Source organism: Syngnathoides biaculeatus, chromosome 6 (genome assembly GCF_019802595.1).
Source record: "Syngnathoides biaculeatus isolate LvHL_M chromosome 6, ASM1980259v1, whole genome shotgun sequence".
NCBI lineage: Eukaryota > Metazoa > Chordata > Actinopteri > Syngnathiformes > Syngnathidae > Syngnathoides > Syngnathoides biaculeatus.
The window spans coordinates 26,588,933-26,616,274 of record NC_084645.1 but is presented as its reverse complement, the minus strand read 5'-3'; the positions used below and the strand labels follow the sequence as shown (position 1 = coordinate 26,616,274).

Genomic DNA, 27,342 nt, shown 5'->3' with positions numbered 1-27,342 from the left:
TTATGCCGTGCATTTTACACAACCGCATAGCCTTGCTTTCAGATAGCTTAATGCTAACAGTGCAAAACGCTGCAGATGGGCAAACAGATAGTGTGTAGTGTGTTGGAAAACGACACCCCGGTACCTCTCCAAGATGGAAAATTGTCAAGACTGTTTTCGACCACGTGACTACATCCGGGGTACCTGGCCACGTTGGATGGGTTCACTCTACTGACGCGCCGTTCACTCTATGGCTTTTGCATACAGACCGGAGTTACACAAATGTTCGTACGACTGTTAAAAGTGACCCATGATGACTAAAAAGACTTTGGAAAGTTATCGGAGCTCATTAGATGTTGTTTCAAGAAAACGTTACAACAAGGAGTGCGCTTTGATCGACAATATCGACCCGTATGCCTCGGAGAAACACAAATGGAGCACACAAATGTGGGCGTCGCTAACCTATCCAGACATCGTCAACTATCTTCTCTTCTCGACAAGCGCTTATACCGTGGACCAACCAAAGAATTACAAAGGTCTGGAGCCCTACAACCGATTCATTAATGGCTGAGTTCGTCATGCGGCGGTATCCATTGCAAGCAACCTGTGTCTCCACTCTGCTAAGGTTAGTATATCGCACAATGCAATTTAAATATGTACAGCGTTGTGCTAAATTATGTTGCTTATACCAACAAAAGAGGTGTAGATTATTAATTTCGTTTTTGTTACCGAGAGGGGGAGAGAGGTTCGACCGGGACGAGTGGAGCCCATACCTCTTTCTCCACTTCCACAGCTACATTTTTAACTCAACTCACGAAACAGCTAACGGTGCGGTAACTCGTTTTTGCAAACTTATTATAATAAAACGGAAAATACAGATTTTGGAGACGTGCATTGCATTCACACACGAGTATTATGTAGGCCCTTGGCCCGAAAGAATACTTCTCCATCACAGAACTTAGTTATTGCTAAGTAAGTGTGACATTCTAAAAGGTATCCAATGCTTACCAAGAACCAAATGCTCCGCTCAAACTCGCAAGTAAAGGAATGACTTTGCCGCTAGATCGGCTCTGCTGATACGAGACAGCCACAATTGTCGCCGTTTGGTTGCTAACTGCTCCGCTTTCTCGCACTGGTTCTTGATCACAGCTGGCAGTCGAAAGAAAGACGCTTGACAACGCCCACTTTCATTTGAGCAACCGATAACATAGCAGTGCGCCCCCATTCGTGCGCCTTTCTGAAATTATTCCTGCTTAGTTACGGTTTGTTTATGCGAATTCACCAAACCAAAATGACGGCCGCGTTCTAAATCGGACAGTGTGTGACGTCATTCGAAAGCAATCTATAGCAAACATAACTAAGCACGCTCAAATGTGCACGTCCGACTGTGCTGACAGCCTTGCACACTTTCCCTAACTTTAGGAGCTTCTACGGTAATGTGTGGAAATTCGTCCGCCTGGCAGCTGATTCAGTTTGCTTTTGAAAAGGAGGTCATGATACGGTTGTGCCACAAACATGTGCGGCAGCACTGAGCATTTCAATCTGAGACGCCACCTGACGCGATACTGACGGATACTTAAATCAGGTTTGAAGTGTGTTTCAGTGTCTGTGTTGTCTAATGGTTGTGCCTGTGTGCAGCGCTGAAACTGCATAAACGGTGGTTCCATTTCATTAGTTGAACACTCCATTCTTTTATGGATATTGATATGTTAAATGATGAGAACTGGTGTCGTAGCTGGTCATACTTGCTTTTGGTGAGTTGATAATTACGCGCATCAGTGCTTTGCGACTACGGCAGGCAACAGGGTGCTCAAAAATATGTATGCTTGTATCTGGAGGGTAATAATAATTTTGCCTTCTCGTGAACGTTATGTGCCCCTCTTAAGCGTTAGGTACGGCAATGGATCTGCGGGTCTATGCAGGTTATTATAACGATAAAAAGAAAGCACATAATGTAACAGGAAGCGCAACCAGGCGACGATTTAGGAACATTTGGACAGGGCAATTGGTTTCACCGCAGTTCCGCATCAACCTTGCGTTTCAGCACAAAGGCTCCAACTGCGGCACTTTGTTCTGCGCAATGTTGGAGGCCCTTTTAAAAGGAGACAATTTTCTTCAAATTACTTCAAGGATCAAGACCCACAACACGCTTGCCATCCTCTTGAAACAGCAAAAGTTTGGATGTATTGTTTTTTTTTTTGCCACATCACGTTTAAAATATATGAAAAGGTTTTTAAAAACACATTTACCACTAGATAGCAGAGTTTTTTTTTTTTTTAAAAATGAGGTGACATTAACAAATACAGAGCTTGCGAACCTACGTCATAAAATCACGTGACTTTTGTTTACGTCGCCATATTGCCGGTCTAACAAAACGTTCAACGCTAAGTCGGTTGGAGATAACACGTAAATACGTCTGATAGCACGACGCTGAGAGTCTTGTCCGATACCGTCGGACATTTAGAAGGTGAAAATAAACGACGGTATGTGGAAAAATGAGATAAACTCGGCATAGAGGATCCGTATTTAATGTCAAAGTCGATGTTTTCGCCAATAAGAAATTGGACTGTTAATTCACTTCCGCTTGTCTTGGACAACCTGATCTACACATGGATCTGGTGAGTAAGTCGTCGAGATTTACACAGAAAAGTTTGAAAGCATATAAAAGTCTGGACGCATACGAATACTTAGTTGCTGGATCTGTTCTCAATCAGGAATAAATCCCACATAGTGACGGGTTGACGGCTCGTGAACGCGCAAGTGTGTTCGGCCACACGTTAACCTTTGCCGGAATCCATCGATCTTTTCAGCTAGTATTCATTCCAAATACTAATATTTAAATAAATGAACCCTGGTTTTACACAAACTCTCATTCATTAACTATGATTGAAACAAAAAGAGGATGGAGTCCTCTCTACGGATTGTTTGCAAAAGCAATTGCGGCCACACTTAACCTCCGTAAACCTCTGTCAGATTTTTTTTTTAACACGGATTGTTCTCAAATGAGCCAACTTGGCATTATAAATACTTCTTGGGAATTTGAGGTTGAGAAGAATAATTCCTACCTGAAATGAAGCGATCGCTACACAGGCGTGCATGTATTTTTTTTGGGCACCATCCATCACGTTTAATTGCCGAAATCCATTGATATTTTCTGGTCTTTTCAGCTGGTATTCCATAGAATGATCTGAATATCTGTCTTGTTTGTTGTGACAACCTGTTGGCACAACAGGTCTCGAGTATTGTAAATATTCTCAGCCGGTTCAATGTCTCCCACAATACTGAGCAGCTCTGTTTGACCGGCAATATGGCGCCGTGAAAATGGTGACGTCACATGCACGAGTTCTATTGAAGATGTACTTCTCCATCTACCCTGTATGTGGGTCTGATCCCAAGAGATAAACGTTTTGGGTGAGAGTTCATTCATGGCTCAGGCTGCGTTCAACCGCTAGAACCATCCAGTCTATTGAAGTTCAAGATAAAACTGCATAACCTACACTACGGCATACAGCCTACAAGGAAAACACCCCACAAGAACTGTATCTCATATTACTACAAATCCAAAGTGCTTGCGTATGTGGGAAAACAGTGAATTTCCCTTACAGCTGTCAGAAAAAAAAGAAGTCTGCTGACATGACACAGCAGCCCATTCAGAGGCCAAACAAAAGCTCATTCATATCTCAGGAGTCGCATCTTTTGTAAATAAGGCGAAGGATGAGCCAGCGCAGTGCGCGCCGGGGCGGTCGCTGGAGCCCACGGAGAACCGTGGCTTGAAATTGAAAAGATTGACACGCGTGACTCAGCCGCCGCGCTTCCGGAATGACGTACGATTAGATTAGTAGGCTGAAAAACACGAGTGTAAGAATATGGTGGCAAACGTGCTGCTCCAACGACAAGGCATTTGGTCAGGCTCTGATTGTGATGAAAGTGAGTTCAAGGGATTTCCATGTTTGTTTTTGGCAAGTCATAAAACTTTTCTGTCATGTTCCATGAATGTTAATATGACGATAACCCATCTATGGTTCATTTAACAATTGGATAAACTCTCAAAAACATGTTTTTTTTTTTCCAAGAACCCCAACAGCTTAAATTAAAGTAATCGGGGCAAGTCCTGAATATTTTTGTTTTTAAATCAAAGCCCCTGCTGGTTGAACAGTGGACAACTGATTAGCACATCAGCATCACAGTTCTGAGGATCTGCGTTGAAATCTGGGCTCACCCATGTGGAGTTTGCATGTTTTCCCTGTGCCTTGTGTGGGTTTTCTGTGGGTACTCAGGTTTTCTCCCACATCACAAAAACATGTGTGGTAGGTTAATTAAAGACTCTAAATTGCCCGTAGGTGCCAATGCTCATTTGTTTATATCTGCCCTGCGATTGGCTAGCGACCAGTTGAGGGTGTACCCTGCCTCTCACCCTGAGTCAGCTCGGATAGGCTCCAGTACTCTCGCGACCCTTATGAGGATAAGCGATACGGAAGACAAATAACTGACCAACACCCCCTCTGAAAATATTCATATTTGCCTGTATATATAGTTTATTCCAAAAATATACCAAAGCTACGATCCCAAAATAGATTATTGGGCAACATTACCATTACAAATAAATGTTTTACAGATTGTTTGATTAAAAACAAAAATGCACACCAAATATTGCGAAGACTGTCACAGAACTTCTTCGAGCAACAACTACAAACTTAGCTTAGCTCCTCCACAAAATGCAAAGCTTATTTCTCAGTCAAGATGGTCGCACTTTAACAAGCAATGTACTACTTTACTACCAACGGGGTTTTGGTGGAATCTTGTGAAATCCAATGCCGAAAATGCGAGTACGAATGCACCCTAAAATGTGCACTTTGAACCAAAATGGTGGACTTTTTGCGGGTACCAAATTTCATGTTGCAAATTGCCTTCAGGACTTTATTTTATACCATATCTGGTCTGAGAATACGGTGAAGTTTGGAGTACAAGAAAGCCATCAAAATTGCCATCCATCCATTTTCTTTGCCGCTTATTCACACGAGGATCGCGGGGAGTGCTGGAGTCTATTCCAACTGTCAACGGGCAGGAGGTAGGGTACACCCTCAACTGGTCGTTCGAATAGTTGTCATTTGGTTGGCCTTCATGTTCTTTGTTACACTTTATGGAACAGCATCATTTGGTGGAAATGTGGCTTTATTATGATTATTTTTTGCATCTATAACACGTTTATGCCAAGGCGGACGTCTAATTTCGGACAGGATTATACATCAAAAGTATTTGACACACATGCACAAAAGACTGGTGAGTTAGTGGCAGTTCTGGAACTACCTGGAAAGTATTGGCTCCCTTTGGTATTCCACCTCCAGGAAATCAAAAAGTTCGGCCCAAGTTCATCCCAAAGGTGTTTGATGGGCATTTTCTCACAGCAAACTCCTCCAAGCATGTCCATTGTGGACTGTGGAGACCGTGTGGACTTTGCAAAACTGTTCCCGCAAAGTTGGATACAAAATATAGCCGGATATTTTGAGAAGATTAATGGTCCAACTTCTGTAAAATCTAAAGACAGATTTTGAGATTGAATAAAATCGATGCAGCTGATAAAGGCATTTGGGTCTCAAAAACATCAACACACTATTTTTATGAATGAAAGCTGGTTTTGAATTATGTTTCCCGAAAGAACACGGCTAAAGACATCAAATGTGCAGTTTAACTCCATAATTTTGCTCACCACAAGTCAAAGTGGGCACATCCAACATGCAAATGTTTTTTTTTTTCTTTTCGTTCATTCATCAGTGACTGCGAGCCCCACGCACTTCATTTAAATTCTAATCATCTGCCAGCTTTGGTGCAGACACACTGACAACTCTGCCTTATGATCGTGTCTCACATTCCCATAAAAAAAAAAAAAAAAACACTCACCCTCTCCTGAGGTGCTGGCGGCTGACGAATTCCCACAGCCCATTTTTGTTTTTGTTTTTTGCATGGACGCAGCCGTCGTCCAAACGTGAGCGTCAGACGCCCGGCGATGAGGTGGAGGAGGTGAAGAATGAGCAACACATCAGGAGAAGAAGGAGAGGGAAGGTCAGGGAAGCGTCTCCCACGGTTACGCTGAGAGTAAGCCGGGAAGCACAGAGTGAGGGGCTTTTATACGTATGCTGGGGAGGGGAGTGTGTGTGTGGAGGGGGGGGGGTGGCACAGTGGATAAGAGGGAAGAGAGAAAGATGCTTTGCCTCAATGTGATTTGCTCGTCTGTTACACCATGACACTGTTGCCCTGGAAACCAGAAGGGGGGGGCGTGTGCAGAGAAGTAACCAATGGAGATCCTCCGTTTTATGTTCAAATATCTATGCATCTGTACGTACATCGTAGGCGTTGGACACACTTACACGTGACAAATGAGGACAACAGCCTATGAATGTGCCGTGGCAAAAAGTTTTCGGTCTTTACGACGACAGCGATGCTCAAAAAAAGCGTGGTGCGCATATTATTAGTGGTACGTAAAGAACTGCGCAAAAAGTGACAGTAGTTTCAAATGTTGTTGGGTTTTTGTTATCCTGTGCATTTTTTAAGTACATCCATCCATCTTCTTTGCGGCTTATCCTCACAAGGGTCGTGGGAGTGCTGGATTCTAACCCAGCCATCAAAGGGCAAGAGGTGGGGTACACCCTGAACCAGTTGCCAGCCAATCGCAAGGCACGTGGAGACAAACAGCCGCACTTACAATCAGACCTAGGGGCAATTTAGTGTCCAATTAATGTTGCATGTTTTTGCGATGTGGGAGGAAACTGGAGTGCCTGGAGAAAACCCACGCAGGCACAGGGAGAACAGGCAAACTCCACACAGGTGGGTCCAGGATCGAACCCGGGTCCTCAGAACTGTGAGGCCAACGCTTTACCAACTGAGTCACCGTGCCGCCTCTGTTAAGTACAATTCAGTTCAATTCGGTTGTATTTAAATTTGGAGTATGAAGGAGGGTTAGAACTGTTTGATTTCAAATATTTATTCCCGTCAAGCCCGATGGCTTTAGGCCTGTAGACTTACAGGCTTAGGAGTACGTGTGCTTAGGCGAAATCCTTTGCTTTTTTCATTCTTTTTTTTTTTTTTAATAGTAGCCCCCTTTGAAGTGTGTTTGCAGTGTTCACGAGTCTGTTGGGTTAAAAGCAGAGGTCAAATTTCATGACTGTGCATGAACAGTTTGTTATGACAATAAAGACTCTCTTCTTTCTCCAACAGCACAACTAGTTCACAAAACCTTCTAATGTACTGTAATTTCCGTACTTTAAGCCGCACCGTATTATAAGGCGCATAGAATAGATGCTACAGTAGAGGCTTGGGTTACGTTATGAATCCATATAATGGGCTGCGCTAAAGGCTCAATAGTGAGCCATATATAAGCCGCACCTGATTATAAGGCGCACTGTCAGCTTTTGAGAAAGTTAAAGGCTCTTGGGTGGGCCTTATAGTGCGGAAAATACGGTATGTTAGCGCAATCGGCAAAAAAGGTGGCATAAATGATGACTTTTAACCTTTTCTCCCGCCAGAGTTTGAATATGTAACGTGTCAGTTGTAGAAGAGGATGTTGTTCCCGTTTTAAAAGGTAAGTTGATTTTAAAATGTACGGGGTGGAAATTTAGACGACGTGACCATTGAGTGGCTGGCAATTTGACGTTTCTGTTGCTTAGATTAATTGCTCAGACATGCTACATTGATGCTGAAATGGATAACGTGGCACAAAATTGACATTGACGAGTAGAGCAGCCATTATGTGTTGCTAAATTGCCAAAAGACAAATCGTCCCACCCTACACCCCTTTTTTTTTTTTTTATTACATACTTGTGAGAAAACATGTTCCACAAACTCCCTGGTGGAGTTTTGGTTCCCAGCCGATGAGTTTTTGTGTTTTTCATCTGCGACGCTTGAGGCTGGCTTGCATTCCCTCGCCGGTGTGACGGTCTGAGCGCTCCCCTGTGCTGAAAAGTCTCCTTGTGATGAATGCGCATGCGTTACTAACAGAGGGAACTCTGGCTACGTAGCAGACGCTTACTGGGAAATGTCCCGGAACTTAACCCTAACCTAACCTTAAAACAAAAGTTGATAAAAAAGATATACATATTATGTACGTTTGCTGTGTTCGTCTTTCTGAGACGTCCATAGCGAACACGAACACCCGGCGACAAGTTGTCGAATGGCACATGTTGAAGCTTGGATGGGGATGTTTCAGAGTGGCCGTAAGTTTACAAAATATACGCAGATGCGCATTACTCACAAAGAGACTTTGCTGAACCGGGAGCGCTCAGACCGTCACACTGGCAACTGTGTGTGTTCTGTGTAAAAGTGTGTGCGTGTGTGTGTGTGGTGCCTTGACCCATGGGCAAACACAAAGCAACTCCCTACCATCGACAAATTCACCGGCCAATTAGGTATAAACTATTGTCTGTGAGTAAAGCTGTGTAGCATAACCTACATCCAACAAAATTCAACGTAGCTCTACTTACCTTTTGGCTTTAGAGCAAGGGAAACTCAGTGTGGACGAGGTTATTATGTAAATTAGCCTCACTATAATAGGCCAGATGTCCAGAACAACTGGCTAACAGACACATTTTCAGGAATTGGCAAATGGCACCCAAGTATTTGTATACAAACAATGAAAATGTCTTTTTTTTTTCCTTTTTTTTACACAATAAGTCCCCTTTTAAATATGCACCGTTCTTGCTTTTAAAGTGAACAATAATTACAGAAACTAGAGTGCAGGAAAAGACTGGTCTAATTTGGCTGGTCGCGTCAAATATCCAGTCATCTGAAAATATTGGTTTCAATTTGATTTTATTCTTTTTAATGTCTAACACCAGAAGTCAAGATTCTCCAAATTACGTACAATCGGTCTCCTGTGCTTGGATGAATCGGTGCTTTATTTGAAATGAGATTTTTTTTTCCATCGGCAGTAAGCAAATCTTTTTTTATGCCCACGTTGAGACGCGCCAGCAAATACTGTACCTAATCACCAGAGTCATCTGATTCGGAACCGCCAAGTATCCAATTAAAGCACCAGCGCCGAGCCGTCCGCTGGGGCGGAAGGAAGGAACGGCGCTTCAGACCGGGAGGTGTGCGCGCCGCATGCTTGTCCAGACTTGTCTTCTTTTATCAGCATTATATTGAGCCCCAAAACACATCAGAAAATGCAGAGAATGATCCCCCCCCCATTGCACCTGTAACGAAACCTCAGATGCCACAACAGACGCTAAGAATTTCTTTAGTAGCTTCTACTAAAATCTAATGCAGTGGTTCTCAAAACGTTTTACACCAAGTACTTCAAGAAAAAGAGCTCTCCAAGTAACACCATAATGACACAAAACACAGTAGTGCAGTAGACTCAAATGTTCAAAAAATATGTATTTTATACAGGTTGAAGTGATGATTCCAACCAGGCTCTGACTCATTTTTTTTGTCAATTTTGTCCTGTTACTAGACTCCCACATGACAGTTCTAGCCTAAAACTGAACTTTTTTTTGCTTTATTTTGAACCTGTTGGCAGACACCCAATCACTTTGAACGAACAGCTCTTGGCTGTAATTCATCCTCACGGCACTTGAGGCCGCTGTTAATAAACTCGTGTCTAACGATCTTTCTTTTCGGGAGCTAATTAAAAACACATTTGCATGAATTAATTGATAATGTAAATACAAATGTTTTTGTAACTCTTTGTTGTCTTTTGCTCTTCTTTAAGGGTAAAACGACCCTAATTGACCCATCTTATAAATGCGTCTACTTCCGGCTCAGGCGCGTGGAGATTTCTGGGACATTGAGTTCAGCGTGCTCAATAATTCAAGCCCCTCATTATTTGTTTCTTCTCCGCCGCTCACAAGATGCCGGCTGTACACCACAAACTACTCCTGGAGGACGCTTTGCAGGACAGTCCTCAGGTAGGCGAGCGCCGCTTTTATCACCTTTTCGCCGAACATACGCCATAACATTCACGACAATAATCAACGATGCTAGCTAGCTAACTAGCATGGGCTGCTCCTGTTTTGTAGTTTGCCTCCACGATCCGATGACAGCTGCCATTACGCTAACATTATGGCTATATAAAGCACAATTTTTGCCGTTAATATGATGGAAACATCTCTCATAAATGTGAACGTACATTTTGCTTTGAAAATGTAGAGTTTGTCACACAGCTGTCGCTTGTTTTTAGGTTGAGGGCTAATGTACGAACACACGGAATGTAGATGCGTAATAGGTCAACCGCATCAGCATTATTTTGTTCTACATTTTGTTGTTCTAAGTGCTGTGAAATTAGACTTCATTAACTTCGAATGGAAGTGGGAGTCTTTCCATCATTGGTCTCGGCTTCGCGCCATAGACGTCATGACAATTCATGTGCACATTTTGTTTTGGGTCTGAAAAATACTAACCCTGTGGGAACTGGACCCTAGACCTCACATGGTTGATCTAGTATAGTTAGTCACACATAGTTTCTTGGGCCTTGACTGTGCCAAACAAATATGCGGTCATCTGAGGTGACACGCTGTGGTGACCCCTAATGGGACAAGCCGAAAAGAAAAGAACACTACTAAACTGAAACTCCTGCTGAGGGATCTCTTCTCCTCGTAACACTTTGCATGTTGTTATCCATCCATCCATTTTCCTTTTCCGCTTATCCTCACGAGGGTCGCGGGGAGTGCTGCAGCCTGTCCCAGCTGTCAACGGGCAGGAGGCGGGGTACACCCTGAAACGGGTCGCCAGCCAATCGCAGGGCACATATAGACAAACAGCCGCACGCACAATCACACCGAGGGGGAACAAACTCCACACAGGCGGCCAACGCTTTACCTACCGTGAAATCTTTAATCTACCGTGCTGCCACGCATGTTGTTGTCATACAAAAAAAAACTAAAATACCAAACAATAGCCAATATTTGTGGATGATTGACACCCATTATAGCTGCATTTGGGGGGAAAACCAGTATATATTCCTTTTAAAAACAAAAATGCTCGAGTAAACCCCAATAATCATTTTCAAAGTCAGTTTAACCCCCCTACCCACCAAAAAAAAAAGAAAAAAATTAAAACATTTGGGAAAGAAAAATGCGGAAAGGATATGTGAGAGGGCGGCAAGGTGGTTCAGCTGGTAAAGCGTTGGCCTCACAGTTCTGAGGTCCTGGGTTCAATCCCAGACCCGCCTGTGTGTAGTTTGCATGTTCTCCCCCGTGCCTGCGTGGGTTTTCTCCGGGCACTCCGGCTTCCTCCCACATCCCAAAAACATGTCACATTAATTGGACACTCTAAATTGCCCCTAGGTGTGATTGTGAGTGCGGCTGTTTGTGTCTATGTGCCCTGCGATTGGCTGGCAACCAGTTCAGGCTGTACCCCGCCTCCTGCCCGTTGACAGCTGGGATAGGCTACAGCACTCCCCGCGACCCTTGTGAGTATAAGCGATGAAGAAAATGGATGGATGGATGGATGGATATGCGGGAGTCCAGTGTTTCCGAACAAACAACATGAACAAAAAAATGTGTACCTAATAAAATGTCCACTCGTAGTCAACATTGAGAGCTTTTTTTTAATTATTATTTTCATTTTATTTTTTTTAACTCACCCTCGACAGACTCGTTCCTTGCTCAGCGTGTTTGAGGAGGATGCAGCAAACCTCACCGACTATACCAATCAGCTGCTGCAGTCCATGCAGCGTGTGTTCGGGGCTCAGGTACAGATGTTCAGCGTCTTAGTTACAACAGGCACAAATGAGATCCAACGCTACTGCTGTATCTAGAAGCAATGTTCTATGTTTTATCTTTGGCAGGGTAATATTAAAACCAAAACATTGCATTTGTCAAAAATATGAGCATTATTTTCTTTGGAAATAGAGACCTTTTGGATCCCGCTCACGTATTGGATCTCATTCCAGCGTGCAGGCGTACATTATATTGTGGCGGGTAAAACAAAAATCAAGATTTTACTTAATCTCTGTCTTTGTGAACTCCACCAAAAAAGAGCGAGATGGGTTTGGCCACAGAGCAACTCGCACGGCAGCTTCTTGCCTATGAGAAGAAAGTGAGTGCACCAGACTTGACGCGAATCCCACCGTTGAGCATAATCTCAGAAATGTGACTTTTTTTCTTTGTCCCTTTTTAGAATTTTGCCCTCGGCAAAGGCGATGAAGAAGTCGTCTCCACGTTGCAGAACTTTGCCAAAACAGTGGAGGAGGTGAGACCTATGTGTGTGCGCCTGTCGATGTTGCCGTGCTCGTGAACAAGACCCCAAAGTACTTGAACAGGATCTTATCCCTGACCTGGAGAGTGCACGCCACCCTTTTCTGACTGGGGACTACGGTCTCAGATTTAGAGGTGTGGATTCTCATCCCACGTTCTGATGCGAAGCTCTCCAGTGGGAGTTGGAGAGCACTACTTGATGAAGCCAGCAGAACCAAATCATCTGCAAAAAGCAGAGACGCAATCCCGAGGTTACCAAACCGGACCCCCAATATGCCTCGACTGCGCCTAGAAATTCTGTCCATAAAAGTTATAAACAGAATCGGTGACAAAGGGCAGCTCACTGGAAACGAGTCCGACTTACCGTTGGCAGTCCGGACCAAACTCTTGACAGCGGTCGTTCAGGCCAACAGCCCAAATTGTGGGGTTTGGTACTCGATACTCCCGAAGGACCCCCCACAGGACTCCCTGAGGGACATGGTCGAACGCCTTCTCCAAGTCCACAAAACACATGTAGACTGGTTGGACAAGCTCTCATACATCCTTGAGGACCTTGCGGAGGGTGTAGAGCTGGTCAACTGTTCCACGGTCAGGACAAAATCCACATTGCTCCTCCTTTATTTTTATAGATTTAACTTCCTGACGGATCCTCCCCATCACCTTCTGAATAGACCCTACCAGGGAGGCTGAGGAGTGTGATCCCTCTGTAGTTGGAACACAACCTCCGGGGTCCCCCTTCTTAAAAAGGGGGATCAACACCACAGTCTGCCAATCCAGAGGCCGAGGACTTTTTTTTTTTTTTTTTTTTTAAACCACCTCGGTGAGCTCAACCCCAGAGGTAAGAGACCCCGCCTCAGAGAACCCTGACTTTGGTTCTTCATGGGAAGGCGTGTCTGTGGAATTGAGCAGATCTTCCAAGTCTTCTCCCCACCGACTCACAACGTCCTGGGTCGAGGTCAACATTGCCCAATCCTGGTGAACGGTATTGACGGTGCACCGCTTCCCCTTCCTGAGATGGCGGATGGTGGATCAGAATTTCCTCAAAGCTTTCTGAAAGTCTTATTCCATCGCCTCACCAAACTCCGACCATATCCGAGTTTTTGCCTTGGCGACCACCAAAGCTGCATTCCACATGACCAGCCGGTACCGATCCCTCAGGAGTCCGACTGGCCAAAAAGTTCCGATAGTACTCCTTTAGGTTGACTGCATACGTCATCATGGGTGTCCGTCAATGGGTTCAGGGATTGCCACCACAACAGGCACCGACCACCTTATGGCCACAACTCCGGTCTCCCCCCTCAGCAATGGAGGCGCGGAACATGGTCCACTTGGACTCAATGTCCCCCGCAACCCTCGGAACGTGAGCAAAGTAGTTGAGACTCCTTCTGATAGGGGTTTGTGGCAGCTGTTCTCAGCAGACCCTCACAATACGTTTGGGCCTGCCACGTCGGACCAGCATCTTCCCGCACCATCGGAGCCAACTCACCACCGGGTGGTGATCACTTGATAGCTCCACCCCTCTCCTCACCCGACATACGCCAGCAAATCCGACCACACGACCACAAAGTCGATCATCGAACTGCGACCTCAAGTGCCCCGGTGCCGAGTACACGTGTGGACAGCCTACACGCATCATGCTGAGGGTAATTTCCCAGCATGAATTTGCTCCACCACTGCAGCTAATCTGGTGAACTTTAACACTTGATCATATTGTAGATAAGTGGAAAAGATGAATGGCGGCATGAAAATTGTTGTCGCGTTGCATGCAGTGCAGTCGGCTTTTGGAAAGTTGTTGTTGTTATCAGCAAATTTTTCTCAGTGACTGTGAAATGGACTTCCTCAAGCTGTTTGCTCTCAATGGCTCTTGTCGTGTGTGTGCGCGTGTTCATGTCCTTCACATAATTTTCTGCACGTGTTGCGTGTCGCCCAGCTGAACTCGCTGCACTTGGAGCTCGCCAACCAGATGGCAGACACCATGGTCTTCCCCTTGATCCAGTTCAGAGAGAAAGACCTCACTGGTATTTACCCAGACTCCGCCGCCAGCTGCATGAAATGCCTCAAATTTCAATCAAATAGTCCTATTTGTTCATTTTAGCAAGATATTTTTTTACAGACAATTGTGGACCGAATTTCCTCAAACACACTAAAATATTCCATTAAAATTCCTCCTAGAAATTTGGAAGCTGATTTGGAATTTGGAAACTCCTCCTTATGTTCCCCCAATTTCATTTCCTTTTTAAATTACAAGCTGTTCCAGTACTTTTGTTCACGTCATAGTCCAAAACTACCGAAACAGAGCGGACCTGGTGGTAAGCCTCGGTTACACAGAAAGAGTTTAACCCTAACGCGGCGATGCTCGCGCAGCGGTGCTAATGCTAACTTGCCGGTGCTAACGCTAGCGCAGCGGTGCTAACGCTAACTAGAGTGGCGGCTGTGAAAAAAGTAGCAGCTTGTTGGCCGTAAATTACGATACTTTGACCTTTTCATTGCTATATTATTTGGTGTGAAACGCTTCATAGACAAATATCTTGAGACAAAGTTGGAATTCATTTTCGCAAGACATTTTGGACACTTGGGGACGCACTTCAAAATCTTTTGAAAAATTTACATGGACTTCCAATGTTTTCTTCCATTTTTACTTCCACTAGGAGCTTGACATAAACTTGTGATCCGCTCGGAGTACTCTTATTAAATCTTATCCAACCAACATTCAGTTTCACCTCGTATACTATTTCTCTCCAATATGTGGATATAGTGAAGTATTTCTTCTTTTTTTGCAGAGATAAGTACGCTGAAGGAAATATATGGCATCGCCAATGATGGCAAGTTCCCAAATCACATCTAAAAATGAAGATTTTATTCTTAATCTTTCATCGACACGCATTCATGTATCTTTTTCTTCTGCAGAGCACGAGGCGGCCATGGTCAAGTACAGCCGGTTACCCAAAAAGAGGGAGAACGAGAAAGTAGGTTCCCCCCCGCGATTAATCTTTAATGGACCTGCAGTACTCTTATTTCCAAGCCAAATAAATGCAATAAATTCTTCTTGGCGAACAGCTGAAGGCCGACCTGGTGAAAGAAGTCGCGTACACTCGCAGGAAGCAGCACCAGGCCTCGCTGCAGTATTACTGCGCCCTCAATGCCCTGCAGTACCGCAAGAGGGTGGCCATGTTGGAACCCATGCTGTCTTACACACAGGCACAGGTGCAGAGACGTGGATGTCCTCAAACATATTATTTGTGGGTCACAGTTTGGGGAAAAAAAAAAAGTGCAGGATTGACTAGGGGATTTTTAATCGTAACCCTAGTGTGGATAAACGATTTGTGACTGTTCTAAACTTGCTTTGTTGCTGGTTCTGTACTGAAAAAGAGCAAAAAAACCACATGTAGTTCACCATACAACAAAGTTTTTTTGTAAGCCGCTTTGTCCTCATTTAGGGCATTTTCTTCAAGAAAGGCCTTGAGTTGGTGTCGAAGAAGATGGACAACTTTCTCTCCTCTGTGTCCAATATGACACAAAGGTAAAGACTGCCAATCGTTACCCATGTTTGTCCGTTGAGATTGGCTCTGATGTGTTGTGTTGTGTTTAGCATCCAGGCCCAACTGGATGTGGAGGCCGAGGCCATGCGCGTGTCCCAGAAGGAGCTCTTGTCCGTGGACGACTCCGTCTACACGCTTGACAGTGACACTGAGCCCGTCAATCGCACGCTGATCCAAAAAGCTGGCTTCCTCAACATCAGGAAGTAAGAATACTTCAAGCCCCGTCCGCAGGGCTGTATTTAAAACCAAAAAGTGGACCGTAATTTCCGGCCTACAAGCCGCGACTTTTTTCACACGTTCACCCTTCGGCTTAAGCGGTGATACGGCTAATTTTTGGATTTTCTTTTCTAACGGCCCCAAGGGGGCACTCGAGCGTAAAAGGTAAGAGTGAGACCGGTGGAATATTTGTGCAGAGGAAGTGAATTTTTTTTTTTTTTTTTTTTTTTTTTAAACCGTCTAGATTAGCACTGTGCTAGCGTGTTGCTGCTGTGCTACTGCCGTGTCTCATTGATTTTTACCGGTATGTTTTTTCTTTTTTTTTTTTTTTTTTTTTATAGTCCCTGTTAGCACTGCGCTAGCGTGTCTCTGGTGTGTTACTGCTGCGTCTCAATGATTTAGGTATGTTTTTTTTTTTTTTTAAACTGGCCCTATTAGTGCTGTGCTATCGTGTTGCGACTGTGTAGCTGCCGCAGCTTTTTTATTTTTTTTTTTATTTTTACGGTATATTTAAAAAAAAAATGAAATTTGCCAGCCCTTTTTCGTGCTACCGTGTTATTGCTATGTTAAGCTAAGCTAAGCTAAGGTATTAAAACTTTGAAAAACGCTTTCTGTGTACAGTCTTTGTTGATATGTCCTGCTTCAAAGTGCGTTTCATTGTGGGCACTTGCGGCTTATACACAGGTGCGGTAATTCCTTTACAAATGTACTGGGTGAGGCTTATAATCAGGTACGCTCTGGAGACCGGAAATTACGGTATTTTGGTTCGTCGTGTTGCTCAGTACATCCATCCATCCATTTTCTTTGCCACTTATCCTCACGAGGGTCGCGGGGAGTGCCGGAGCCTATCCCAGCCGTCAACGGGCAGGAGGCGGGGTACACCCTGAACTGGTTGCTGGCCTACCGCAGGGCACATCAAGACAAATATTCACACTCACAATCACACCTAGGGGCAATTTAGAGTGTCCAATTAATGTTGCATGTTTTTGGGATATGGGAGGAAACCGGAGTGCCCGGAGAAAAGCAACGCAGGCACAGGGAGAACATGCAAACTCCACGCATGCGGGTCCGGGATCACACCCGGGAACTCAGAACTGTGAGGCCAACGCTTTACCAGCTGTTGCTCAGTACAAATTATCTCCCGTGTCTCCAGCAAAACTGGCCTCGTGACCACAGCGTGGGACCGCCTGTACTTCTTCACCCAGGGGGGGAATCTCATGTGCCAGCCACGGGGGGCCGTGGCGGGGGGCATGGTGCTGGACCTGGACAACAGCTCAGTCATGGCCATCGAGTGCGAGGACAGGCACTACTGTTTCCAAATCACCTCACCTTCTGGGAAGGCGTAAGCGTGTTATTCCTCACATAACAACAACAACTCAGTTTATTCCCCCTACTCATTATTTTTTTTTTTTTCTTCAGGTCAATGATTCTACAAGCAGAGAGCAGGAAGGAATATGAAGAAGTAAGAACCAACCTCCACCAAGGAAGTCTTGTTTGACGCTGCAGGGATAATTTGATGTTTCATCATGGAAGCCTTTTCAGCTCTGCAGTGCTTGGCCTGTCAAATGTCATCTCGTTCAAGTTGTTGGACCGTCACAGTCACATCAAGTCATCGTGAAACTTCATCTCTTGTGTTTCCTCCTCAGTGGATCTGCACCGTGAACAACATTTCCCGGCAGATCTACTTGACTGACAACCCAGAGGTACAGTCCATCGCAGCATTTTATTTTTCAGACGTGTCCGTGGGAATTTTTCATTGATGCTTTCTGCTCTTTCCCCCGCACGCGAAGACTTTGACTTTTTAACTGTTCACCAGGCCGTGGCCATACGACTGAACCAAACCGCCATCCAGGCTGTCACCCCTGTCACCAGCTTCGAGAAGAGGCAGGAAGGCTCACCCGACCCTGACAGGTCTGTTGATATGTATTAGATGTGATCAACACTGTTCCTCATATCCATCCATTTTCTGAGCCGGTTATCCTCACAAGGGTCGCAGGAGCGCTGAAGTTGTTACTCGTGTATCAGGCAAAAACGGTGTCCAGCCATCAAAACACAAAATCAGATCCTGACTATTATAGAACAATGAGCAAGTTGTGATATTGTTTTTTTTTTTTTTTTTTTTTTTTTTTTTTTTTTTGAGCTGATCACCAATCTGTGAGTTTAAAAAAAAAAAAAAGATAACTGATCACCAATCCGATCACAAGATGGAACTGTGTGGCTATTTAAATGAGCTATACATTTACTGTATGTACTCGTGTACTTAATTACTCCCAAAAATGTATTGCCAATAAATGATGTATCTTTATTCATCCATCTATGCTAAGCATAGTGAAACACACAACAAATGAATGGTCTTCTCTTAGATGGTGGGAAGGAAATGCAATAATTAAACCAACATTACAACCTGACAGAACTAATGGGTGCTAACTGACTGTAATCCAGTTAGAGTAAAGCCTCGGTTCTCAAACGTCCCCGTTTTCGAACAAATCTGTTTTCGAACTAAAATTTTTTTTTTTTTTTTTTTTCCCCTCTATTTCTTCTGTTTTCGAATAAAAAAAATCGGTATCCGAACGCCGCTGACAAAACCCGGAAATAACATATTGCGCGCGCCCAGACCAGCTGACCCAGGACGGGGTTTGCTCTGAATTCTCACACCGCTTAAAAAAAACCCGGAAATAACATAATGCGCATGGCGCAAGCAGCTGACCCACCTACGACGCGTTTTGTTATTGTCAATACGAACGCCGCCCGTAGAAAAACCCGGAAATAACATAGCGCGTGCGGAGCCACCAGCGCACTTTTGTTGTTCTATATAACGCAGCCTCTGTACACAGACGTGTCCCGGTAGTGACTGTTGTTTTTCTTCTTATGGAGGACTACCTCGTATTAACCCCCCAATCGTGGCTCCATAGAAGGCAGGTTGCTTGTTTAAAGTTATTCTGCACTTTTGTTAATAAAAAAAGTTTACAAGGCTGGAGGCCAAGTTGCTACAGATACGGCAATGCACTCCCAGCCTAGTGTACTCTACTACTAAAGCATACATTTTAAGCAAAAAATAACTATTTCTTAAATTATTTTATTGTATGAAGTATTTAAGCTATACATTCAGCATTCATGCATTTCTGGTATGCAGTTTATTATCAGGAAAAGCTAAAAAAAAATGCTTTAAAAAGCCCAATTTTTTTTGGCTGGGAACGCATTATTTCTTTTTCCATACATTGTAATGGGAAACATCGATTCGGTTTTCGAACAAATCACTTCTCGAACCGTTTTCTGGAACGGATTGTGGTCGAGAACCGAGTCATCACTGTACTTCATTGTAATTAAATTAGTTCACCCACACTGGAACTTTAGCGCATGATTTGACAGAACGCTGGCATATTTCTCCACATTGTTTTTGTCAACCTCAACTTTCAAAGAGTTCTGAATGTCGTGAACTGTCTGTCTTTGTAATATTCCGCTGTGGACAGCATTGGCGGTATCGTGGTTAACGTAGCTGCCTTCCAAGCAGTTGACCTGGGTTTGATTCCCAGCCAATGCAGTTGGCAGAATTAAACACTATAAATACAAACTTGTAAACGTGGAAGACGCCTCTCTTGACATGTTTGAGTTTTCTGGTCACAAAGAAAGTGCAATGTGACAAAAGCTGCTCAGTAGGCCTGCTTGAGGCCTCTCATTGAGGTCTTGCCCGCGCTATGTGATGTCAAGATGGCTTCACGCTCTTTTGTCGCCACAATTATTTTGTCATCACCTTCACTCCCCCCGCAGAGCCAAGCCAGGAGGCGTCTACTCCACCAGCGCCGCATCTCAGAAGTCAGGCGCCGGTCCGGAGCCGGAGGACCTGATCGCCCCCGGGACGCCCATCCAGTTCGACATCGTGCTGCCGGCCTCTGAATTTCAGGACCAGAACAGAGTGGACGGGAGGAAAGTACCGTACTTGGTTGACTCATTTGCCGCGTGTTGGACTCGTACTGGCTTATTTTGTCATTTCCAGGAGGCCGAGTTCCAACTTAATAGGTCAGTGAAGCGCGGTAATCATCATGTTTTTCCTCCTTCCTCCTTTCCAGGCGCACAAATCCATTTGGAGAAACGGATGACGACTGTTCCCACGAAAGCGAAGGTAAACATTTTCCAGTTTTTTTGTTTTTGTTTAATTGTTGCGTGTGGTTTTTTTTGTACACTTTATGCACACGAGCGTGTTTTTCGGGGGTTGGGGGCGCAGACTCCCTCTTGCAGCAGGTGTTTGCCGTGCGCTTTCTGGGCTCCATGGAGGTGCGTTGCGGCGACAACCAGGAGGTGATCTACGAGGCCATGAGGCAGGTTCTGGCCGCCCGGGCCATCCACAACATCTTCAGGACTACGGAGTCGCACCTGATGGTGACCAGCACCAGCCTGAGGTGACTCCACTCTCGCTTCGATGAAAATTTAGAGTACATGCAGCAAGGTCCAATTCAAGCACTTTCAATATCAATGTGTAATGTTTTCTGTCTCATTTTTAATACACAGCTAAGGATTTCATAACCTGAATTTTTTTTTTTTTTTTTTTTTTTGTGGTGTTACAAATTTGACAAAAACAGTTCACCAAGTGCTTGTGGTATAGTTGTTAACATAGCTGCATTGCAAGCAGTTGACCTGAGCAAGCACGTTTAAGATTTCAAGATTAAACAGGAAAAAGTCATACATATTTCGCTGATATGCAGAGCTACTTCCATTTGTAAAGCTTCCGCTTAGCCTTGTGTTTAAGAGAGCGTTATAAACACTAGCACGGTCTGCAGTTCAGTGAATAATACAGTTATTACGCTATATTATTTGAGCAAATGTACAAATTTTGATCTCAAAATGACATCAATGACTCAAATTTTCTTGTCGCTGGATCATAGACAATCTCATTTGAATATTTGGACACTAGGTGGAGCTAAAATACATTGTGCATGAATTATGAGTCTTATCACAAAAAGTTATAAGATTGTGGTTTCGTAATGGGAAATAAATTTGTCATCAAACTTTAAGAAAATAAAAGGCACCTTTTAATTAACATTTTAAACAAGTCAAAGCAAAGTGGAACATTTCAATGACATAATTGTACAAAAATCAACAATTCAAAAGGCCACAGAAATATTTGTAAAACTTAAACCACCCTATAATGACTAAGTTTATGATTTTCAAGCACGCAATATATAATTTAGAAATAAAAATAAACATTTTAAAGTTCCCCTAAATTGTTTAAAAAATTTAAGTGCATTGTAACAAAGAAAATTACATAAAATAATTTCATAAATGTTCAACACTTTCAAAGTAAAAATAAACATATTAAACAATTTAAAAGACACAAAAGTCCAAGCGAATAATTACATTTCCTAATAATAAACAACTGGGTTTTTTAGAGGGCACAAAAAAAAAAGAAATCCTGGATTATATAAAAAAAAGTATTTTTTAAGGAATTTACTTCACACAAAATTATTTAAAACACACAGAATACTTAGTTATGTACCTTATAATCAAAATTCAAGTACCGTAATTCCTGGCCTACAGAGTGCACCTGGCTACGAGCCTCACCGAATTCATTTGTAAAGGAAATACTAATAATAATAATTTCATACAAAGGTACACCGCAGCTGTGTAAAGTGCCCACATTAAAACATAAAATATTTACAAAGCCTAACCCCAACGCTAGTGCTAACAAGGCCGGTTAAAATAAAACTTACTGGTAAATATCACTCAGACACGCCAGTAACAGTGCTAACAGGGCCGGTAAAAGTCACTTCCTCGCACATATATTCCACCGGTCTCATTCTTACCTTTTCCGCTGGAGTGCCCCCTTGTGGCTGTTATAAAAAATGCACAAATTAGCCGCATCTCCGCATAAGTCGCAGGGTTGAAAGTGTGTGGGGAAAAAAAGTCACGGCTTGTAGGCTGGAAATTACGGTACAACAAAGAAACGATTCTGCATTTTCAAGACAAAAAGTATTTTGAAGACATGAATTAAGATTAAGACATGAAAGACTTTCCAACAGTTTTTGTTTTTGTGTTTTATCAGGCTGATCGACCCTCAGACTCAAGTGACGAGAATAACCGTAAGTCGCGTGGCCACGTAGCGCTTTTTGGGACGTGGCGGCTGACCTCCCGTGAATTGCCTTCCAGTTCCAACTGGGGGAGGTGTGCCAGTTTGCGGCCCACCAGGAGAACAGCAGGCTGATGGGCCTGGTGGTGGAGGGCCGCCACTGGAGCGGCAGCGGAGACGGCGACGGCGACCAAGGGGGCGAGCCCATCTTTAGCGCTTTCGTCTTTGAGAGCAACACCGAGGGAGAGAAGGTGGCCACGGATTTCATTTGGACGGGAACAATTGGAACACGACGTCGCCTACATGTCGTTTTTCTGCCACAGATTTGCTACACCATGAGTTTGGCCAAGGATATTACAGAGGCAAAGAAGGTGAGTACATTGCGCAGAAGAGGAGGAAACGGTAAAGGGAATCAAATGCAGGTCAGGTGCTTGGGAGCCACATATGCAAAAATTCTTTGGTAGCTCCGCCCAATCATACACTTAAGACTGAAATCTCCTGTGAAAATAATAAAATAAAAAGAAAATGAACCGTCGGTCATGCAGAGGTTTACGTAGGTTAACGCGTGGCCGCAAAACGCTTCCATGTACGGGGGCTGAAGCATTATCCCAGGGGTTTTACTTTTTTTAAAAATTAATTGGACTCATTTGAGAATAATGCATATATTTAAAAAAAAAAAAAAAAAACACCTGTCACTGAGAGGTTTAACGTGTGGCCGCAATGAGCCGACTGTCTTCCCCCCCCCAATAATAATGAATCAGAGTTTGTGTCAAACCAGGGCTCATTTATTTAAATATCGGTACTTGAAGTTTGTGTGTGTGTGTGTTTTTTTTTTTTACTGCCCGTTAGCGCAGCACTAGCATGAATGTAGCAGCACTAGCGTTAAACTCTTTGTGTATCATCTTTTTTTGTAAATATCACGTGTTTCAATGCGGACACTTGATGGGTTAGGGTCAGGCTTTTACACAGCTGAGGCGTACGTATGTACCAAATGGTATTTAGCGTTAGCACGTTAGCGTTAACAGCGCCGCGTTACTACCACCACGTTAGCGTTAGTGCGGCTGCGCTAGTGTTAAACTCTGTGTACTAAGGTTTATAACGGGAATTACAGTAATTACCCTTCATAAAAACATTTTTTTTTCTTTTTCTTTTACCGGAATTAAAGCATCCAAAACAATTTTTTTTTTTTGCTGTTTTCATCCTATCAAAAAAATCAACTGAAGGATTGCAAATATGATGGGAATGTAAAGTATTAGCCCTGAATCGATGTAACGGATTTGTGACGCAAAGTCAAAAAGGCAGAGGGAATAAGAGGGGGAAAAAAATAGTCAAATTTTACTTCACAGATAAAAAAAAAGAAAGATTGCGTTGGCCGGGAATCGAACCCGGGTCAACTGCTTGGAAGGCAGCTATGCTCACCACTATACCACCAACGCTGCGCAACAACATCTGCGCTGCACGGTGTGCGGCTGTACTGGAGTTGCCACGTCACGCGAGGCTTTTGTTCCTCTCGCGCAGCCGCAGGAGGGAAAAAAAAAATGCACTCGTGGACGGAATGCCGCAGACAGACCTTCCTTCCCTCCCTCTTGTCGACATTCCTCCCACAAACTTTCAACAGCGTTGGTGGTATAGTGGTGAGCATAGCTGCCTTCCAAGCAGTTGACCCGGGTTCGATTCCCGGCCAACGCAGTTGGATTTTTTTTTTTTTTTTTTTAATTTCACATTGATACATAAATTCTCATCTAACCTTGATTTCCAAACCATAACTTTTGTATTGAAAGCATATTATAAAACCCAAATCACATACTGTTCCATTCCCGACAAATGTAGGTTTTTTTTTTTTGGGGGGGGGGGGTGGAATTTTAGAATAAGGATAATGAGATTCTGACCAAAGTCTGTTTTGAAACCCAAATCCTGATTTTAGAACAGTAAATTGAAGACCGAACTCAGATTCAAAACCTGAACTCTGGTTTGAAACCCAAATAGACCAATTTGAACCCCGTTTTGGTAAACTGGTTTGGAACCGTACCTTCTTACCCTCCTTGGAAACCGACCAACCTTACTTACCTCACGTTGGTATTACTGGTGAGGATAGCTGCACTCGTTTGATGAGTCACCGATGGTGTAGTGGTACACACCCCTGCCTCTGGTGCGGCCAGCGTGGGATCGTTTCCCGCTCAGTGACGGTGTCGATACCTGCCCTGCGACTGACTGGCGACCAGTTTGGGGTGTAGTCTTCCTTTCTCCCGAACCTAACTGGGACAGTCTCCAGCTTTCTTGTGAGGATAAGCATCTTGGGTAATGACACTTCCTATTGAAGCCCTAATTCTGCATTGAAACCGTGATTTGATTCCGTTTCCAGGATCCGGCGGCTCTGGCCCAGCTGATGAAGACCATGCCGCTCACCAACGACGGCAAATTCCTGCTGCTGGACGCCGAGTGCAGCGACACGGCCGACGGGGACGGACTCGAGGACCTGGAGTCTGAGGCCTAATCCCGACAACAACAGACCGGACTCTTCTCTCCCAAGGTGTTTTCCACCGCTGGAACCTCAACACGAGGTGGCGACGTTTTTTTTTTTTTTTTGACATGCATGTCCGTATTTAACCCGAGCGTCCAATCACCCCCGTCGGCTCGGGAGTCGTCGGCTACGGTAAAAGCTGGAACGTTCCGGTCGGGGTCCACTTTGAACTGGAATTTTGCGGCTGTGGTTCTCGAACGCTTTGCGCCAAGTCTTCACCCGAAAGGAGTTGAAAGGTAAATACAACTCAACTGTGCTTACAAAGAAAAGTTTGACGCACATTTAGAACATTTGATTGAGTGACCATTCCCTTACCACTAGAGGGAGCCAGCGTAACACTTTCAGAATCACTGAATCAGCACCTGACTTGCACAAAGGGCATTCAGTGGAGTTTATTTTGAGCAAGTCGCAAATATGGCAGACTTTTGACTTGAGTACATCCAAACTTACTTCCTCAAATAGTCACATCCATTTAAAATTTTAAAAAATGTAACTTTAGTCAGTTAAAGAATTACAAAAAAAAATTATTGGTAATATTGAAGATGCTAATACAATACAGAAGAACATGATAGGTGTTCTGAAAAAAATAGCATTTGTATTACATTTTTTTTTCTTCGTTTGGAAAAAAAATTCTTACCTAATAGTATTTCATTCGGTTAATGGGATAGTTGCCTAAGACTTGTTTGGAAATTATCCAAAAACAAGTAAAAAGAGGATTTGAAAGCATGAAGAAGCTATGAAGTTGCATTGCTCCCAGCAAGTGGACGAAAGTGGCATTGCACGCTTTCGGGATCAGCTGCTGTGCACCCTCTAGTGGTACTATTTGGTATAACACTCCATCGAAACTGATGAATTGCTTCGTTTATGTTCGACTAAAAGGTGGCCAGTCCTTTTACGTAGGTTTACATCTATTTTTACTCATTATTGCTCATGCCTGTACATTTTACTACAGTGGAATATTATTTCTTGGTTACGTGTACATTTTAACTACAGTGGTACTTTTGACTGACGAGTTCCATTCTTCCACCGAGCCGGGAACTCAATTGGCCAGTACGGCGGATACCCGCATAATCGCCGCTACGCCACCACCCGCAAATTAATCAATTTTCCTCTCAATTCTCCTTGAAGCCCGAACTGCAATTTGAAACCCCGGTTTGAAACTCTCGACCTATTTTGAAAGCCCTAAATTTGAAACCTCGTGCGGGTTCTCATATGTTACGTTTGAACGTCGCTCAAGGTGCACGCGTGCCTCTCACGCCGCTTAATTGCTCGTTAATTTTCCCCTGCGATTGTGAATTGCAACCCGGACGCTGACGGCGCCTCGTGACTCCAGAAAAACTTGTTGGTTTAGGTCAAGGTGTCACTGCACTTAAGATTCTTTGCACATGAAGAAATGAAAAATAATTGAAGGCTACAGATTGCACTAATGAACTATTTCAACATTCCACCCTTGCTTTGTGGGACACGACGGCCCTGCGGGAATTGAAATATTTGGATTTTGATGTTTTGTTTTTATTTTTGAGAAGTCGCTTGTACGTCAGCTCCTGTGCGCTGTTGACGAATTGAAAGCAACAACGAACGGCGTCTTAATGCTACGTTCTCCTGGCTCGTGTCATAATGTGATATTAATTGGTCGTCATGAAAAGTAATAAAATGTACAACTTGCACCTCACAATTTGAATAAAGTGACAAAAGGAATTGTAATTAGTATTAAAACTTTGATTAGGAATTAAAGCATGTGATTTTAAGAGATTTAAGATATTGAATTTAACCAATAACCAATGTAAATTTGTTAAAAGTACAGCGATGCCTCGGTTCTCGACCACAATCTCTTCTAGAAAACAGTTCGAAAAGTGAATTGTTTGAAAACCGAATCGATGTTTCCCATGACAATGAATGGAAAAAGAAATCATGCGTTCCAAGCCTAAAAAATTGGCCTTTTTAAAGCATTTTTTAAGCTTTTCCTGATGATAAATTCCACAGTAGAAATTTTTATTTGCAGTTAGAGCATGGGATTTTAACAAATAAATGTAATAAATAATCTTAATTAACATGGGATTAATAATGACAAACAAAGTAAAGTTGACCACAAGAATTATACTTGAATACTACTCCGGTAAATATTGGTCAAAATTCTTAAAAAAATAAAAATCACTTTAAAACGTTTCTTAAATTAACAATATTAATGAGATATAAACCTTTCATGTAAAAAAAAAAAAAAAAAATATATATATATATATATATATAATTTTAATTTGCAGTTAGACCATGGGCTTTTAATGAATTAATGTAATTTATAATTTTAATTAACAGGATTAATAATTACACATTTAAATTGACCACAAACAAGAATTATACATGAATACTACTAATGTAAATATTAGTCAAAATTCTTTAAAAAAATAAAAATTTTAAATAACTTTTGTATTATTAGTATTGTTAATTAACGTGAACTAAACCTTTTATGTAAAACATGGGAGCATGGGATTTTAACTATATATATATATATTTTTTTTTTTTTTATTTGGAGTTGTACATGAAAGGGTTATTTCACGTTACTATTGTTAATTTAAAAAAATATTTGAAAATGATTTAGGTATTCAGGTATTATTCTTGTTTGTGGTCAATTTTAATGTGTTTGTCATTATTAATCCTGTGTTAATTAAGATTATTAAATTTAGTCATTAAAATCCCATGCTATAACTGCAAATTAAAATTAAGTATATATATATATTTTTTAAGTTTTACATGAAAAGTTTATTTCACGTTACTAATAATAACAAAGTTATAACACATTACAATTGACCACAAACAAGAATACCTCAATACTACTAATGT

General features: G+C 43.0%; 1 protein-coding gene and 2 non-coding genes across 30 annotated transcripts in view; 2 read left to right on the top strand and 1 right to left on the bottom strand.

Moving 5' to 3' along the window:
* appl2 (adaptor protein, phosphotyrosine interaction, PH domain and leucine zipper containing 2) overlaps positions 1–27,342 on the top strand; it is a 30,865-nt gene that overhangs the window by 2,531 nt on the left and 992 nt on the right. For 2 of the 28 annotated variants that reach the window (XR_009795460.1, XR_009795459.1), the window contains exons 2-24: positions 5,950–6,091; positions 7,500–7,555; positions 9,736–9,878; positions 11,564–11,662; positions 11,950–12,009; positions 12,091–12,162; positions 14,098–14,185; positions 14,948–14,989; positions 15,075–15,133; positions 15,225–15,371; positions 15,605–15,687; positions 15,757–15,909; positions 17,076–17,264; positions 17,342–17,384; positions 17,569–17,625; positions 17,739–17,833; positions 19,691–19,847; positions 19,991–20,042; positions 20,145–20,319; positions 21,960–21,996; positions 22,064–22,234; positions 22,307–22,354; positions 24,346–24,740. Coding sequence is in view for 26 of the 28 variants with exons in the window: in XM_061823050.1 (XP_061679034.1) it covers positions 9,822–9,878; positions 11,564–11,662; positions 11,950–12,009; positions 12,091–12,162; positions 14,098–14,185; positions 14,948–14,989; positions 15,075–15,133; positions 15,225–15,371; positions 15,605–15,687; positions 15,757–15,909; positions 17,076–17,264; positions 17,342–17,384; positions 17,569–17,625; positions 17,739–17,833; positions 19,691–19,847; positions 19,991–20,042; positions 20,145–20,319; positions 21,960–21,996; positions 22,064–22,234; positions 22,307–22,354; positions 24,346–24,477 (2,016 nt within the window). In the remaining 2 variants the exon portion in view is untranslated. Of the gene's footprint in view, positions 1–480; positions 605–5,949; positions 6,092–6,859; positions 6,878–7,499; positions 7,556–8,963; positions 9,060–9,682; positions 9,879–11,563; positions 11,663–11,949; positions 12,010–12,090; positions 12,163–14,097; positions 14,186–14,947; positions 14,990–15,074; positions 15,134–15,224; positions 15,372–15,604; positions 15,688–15,756; positions 15,910–17,075; positions 17,265–17,341; positions 17,385–17,568; positions 17,626–17,738; positions 17,834–19,690; positions 19,848–19,990; positions 20,043–20,144; positions 20,320–21,959; positions 21,997–22,063; positions 22,235–22,306; positions 22,355–24,345; positions 26,203–27,342 lie in introns of those variants that run through there. The other 26 variants (XM_061823050.1, XM_061823047.1, XM_061823041.1 and 23 more) reach the window with 26 other exon arrangements.
* On the bottom strand, positions 23,348–23,419 carry trnag-ucc (transfer RNA glycine (anticodon UCC)). Its single transcript has one exon. It is a non-coding gene; the product is annotated as a tRNA-Gly (tRNA).
* On the top strand, positions 23,601–23,672 carry trnag-ucc (transfer RNA glycine (anticodon UCC)). Its single transcript has one exon. It is a non-coding gene; the product is annotated as a tRNA-Gly (tRNA).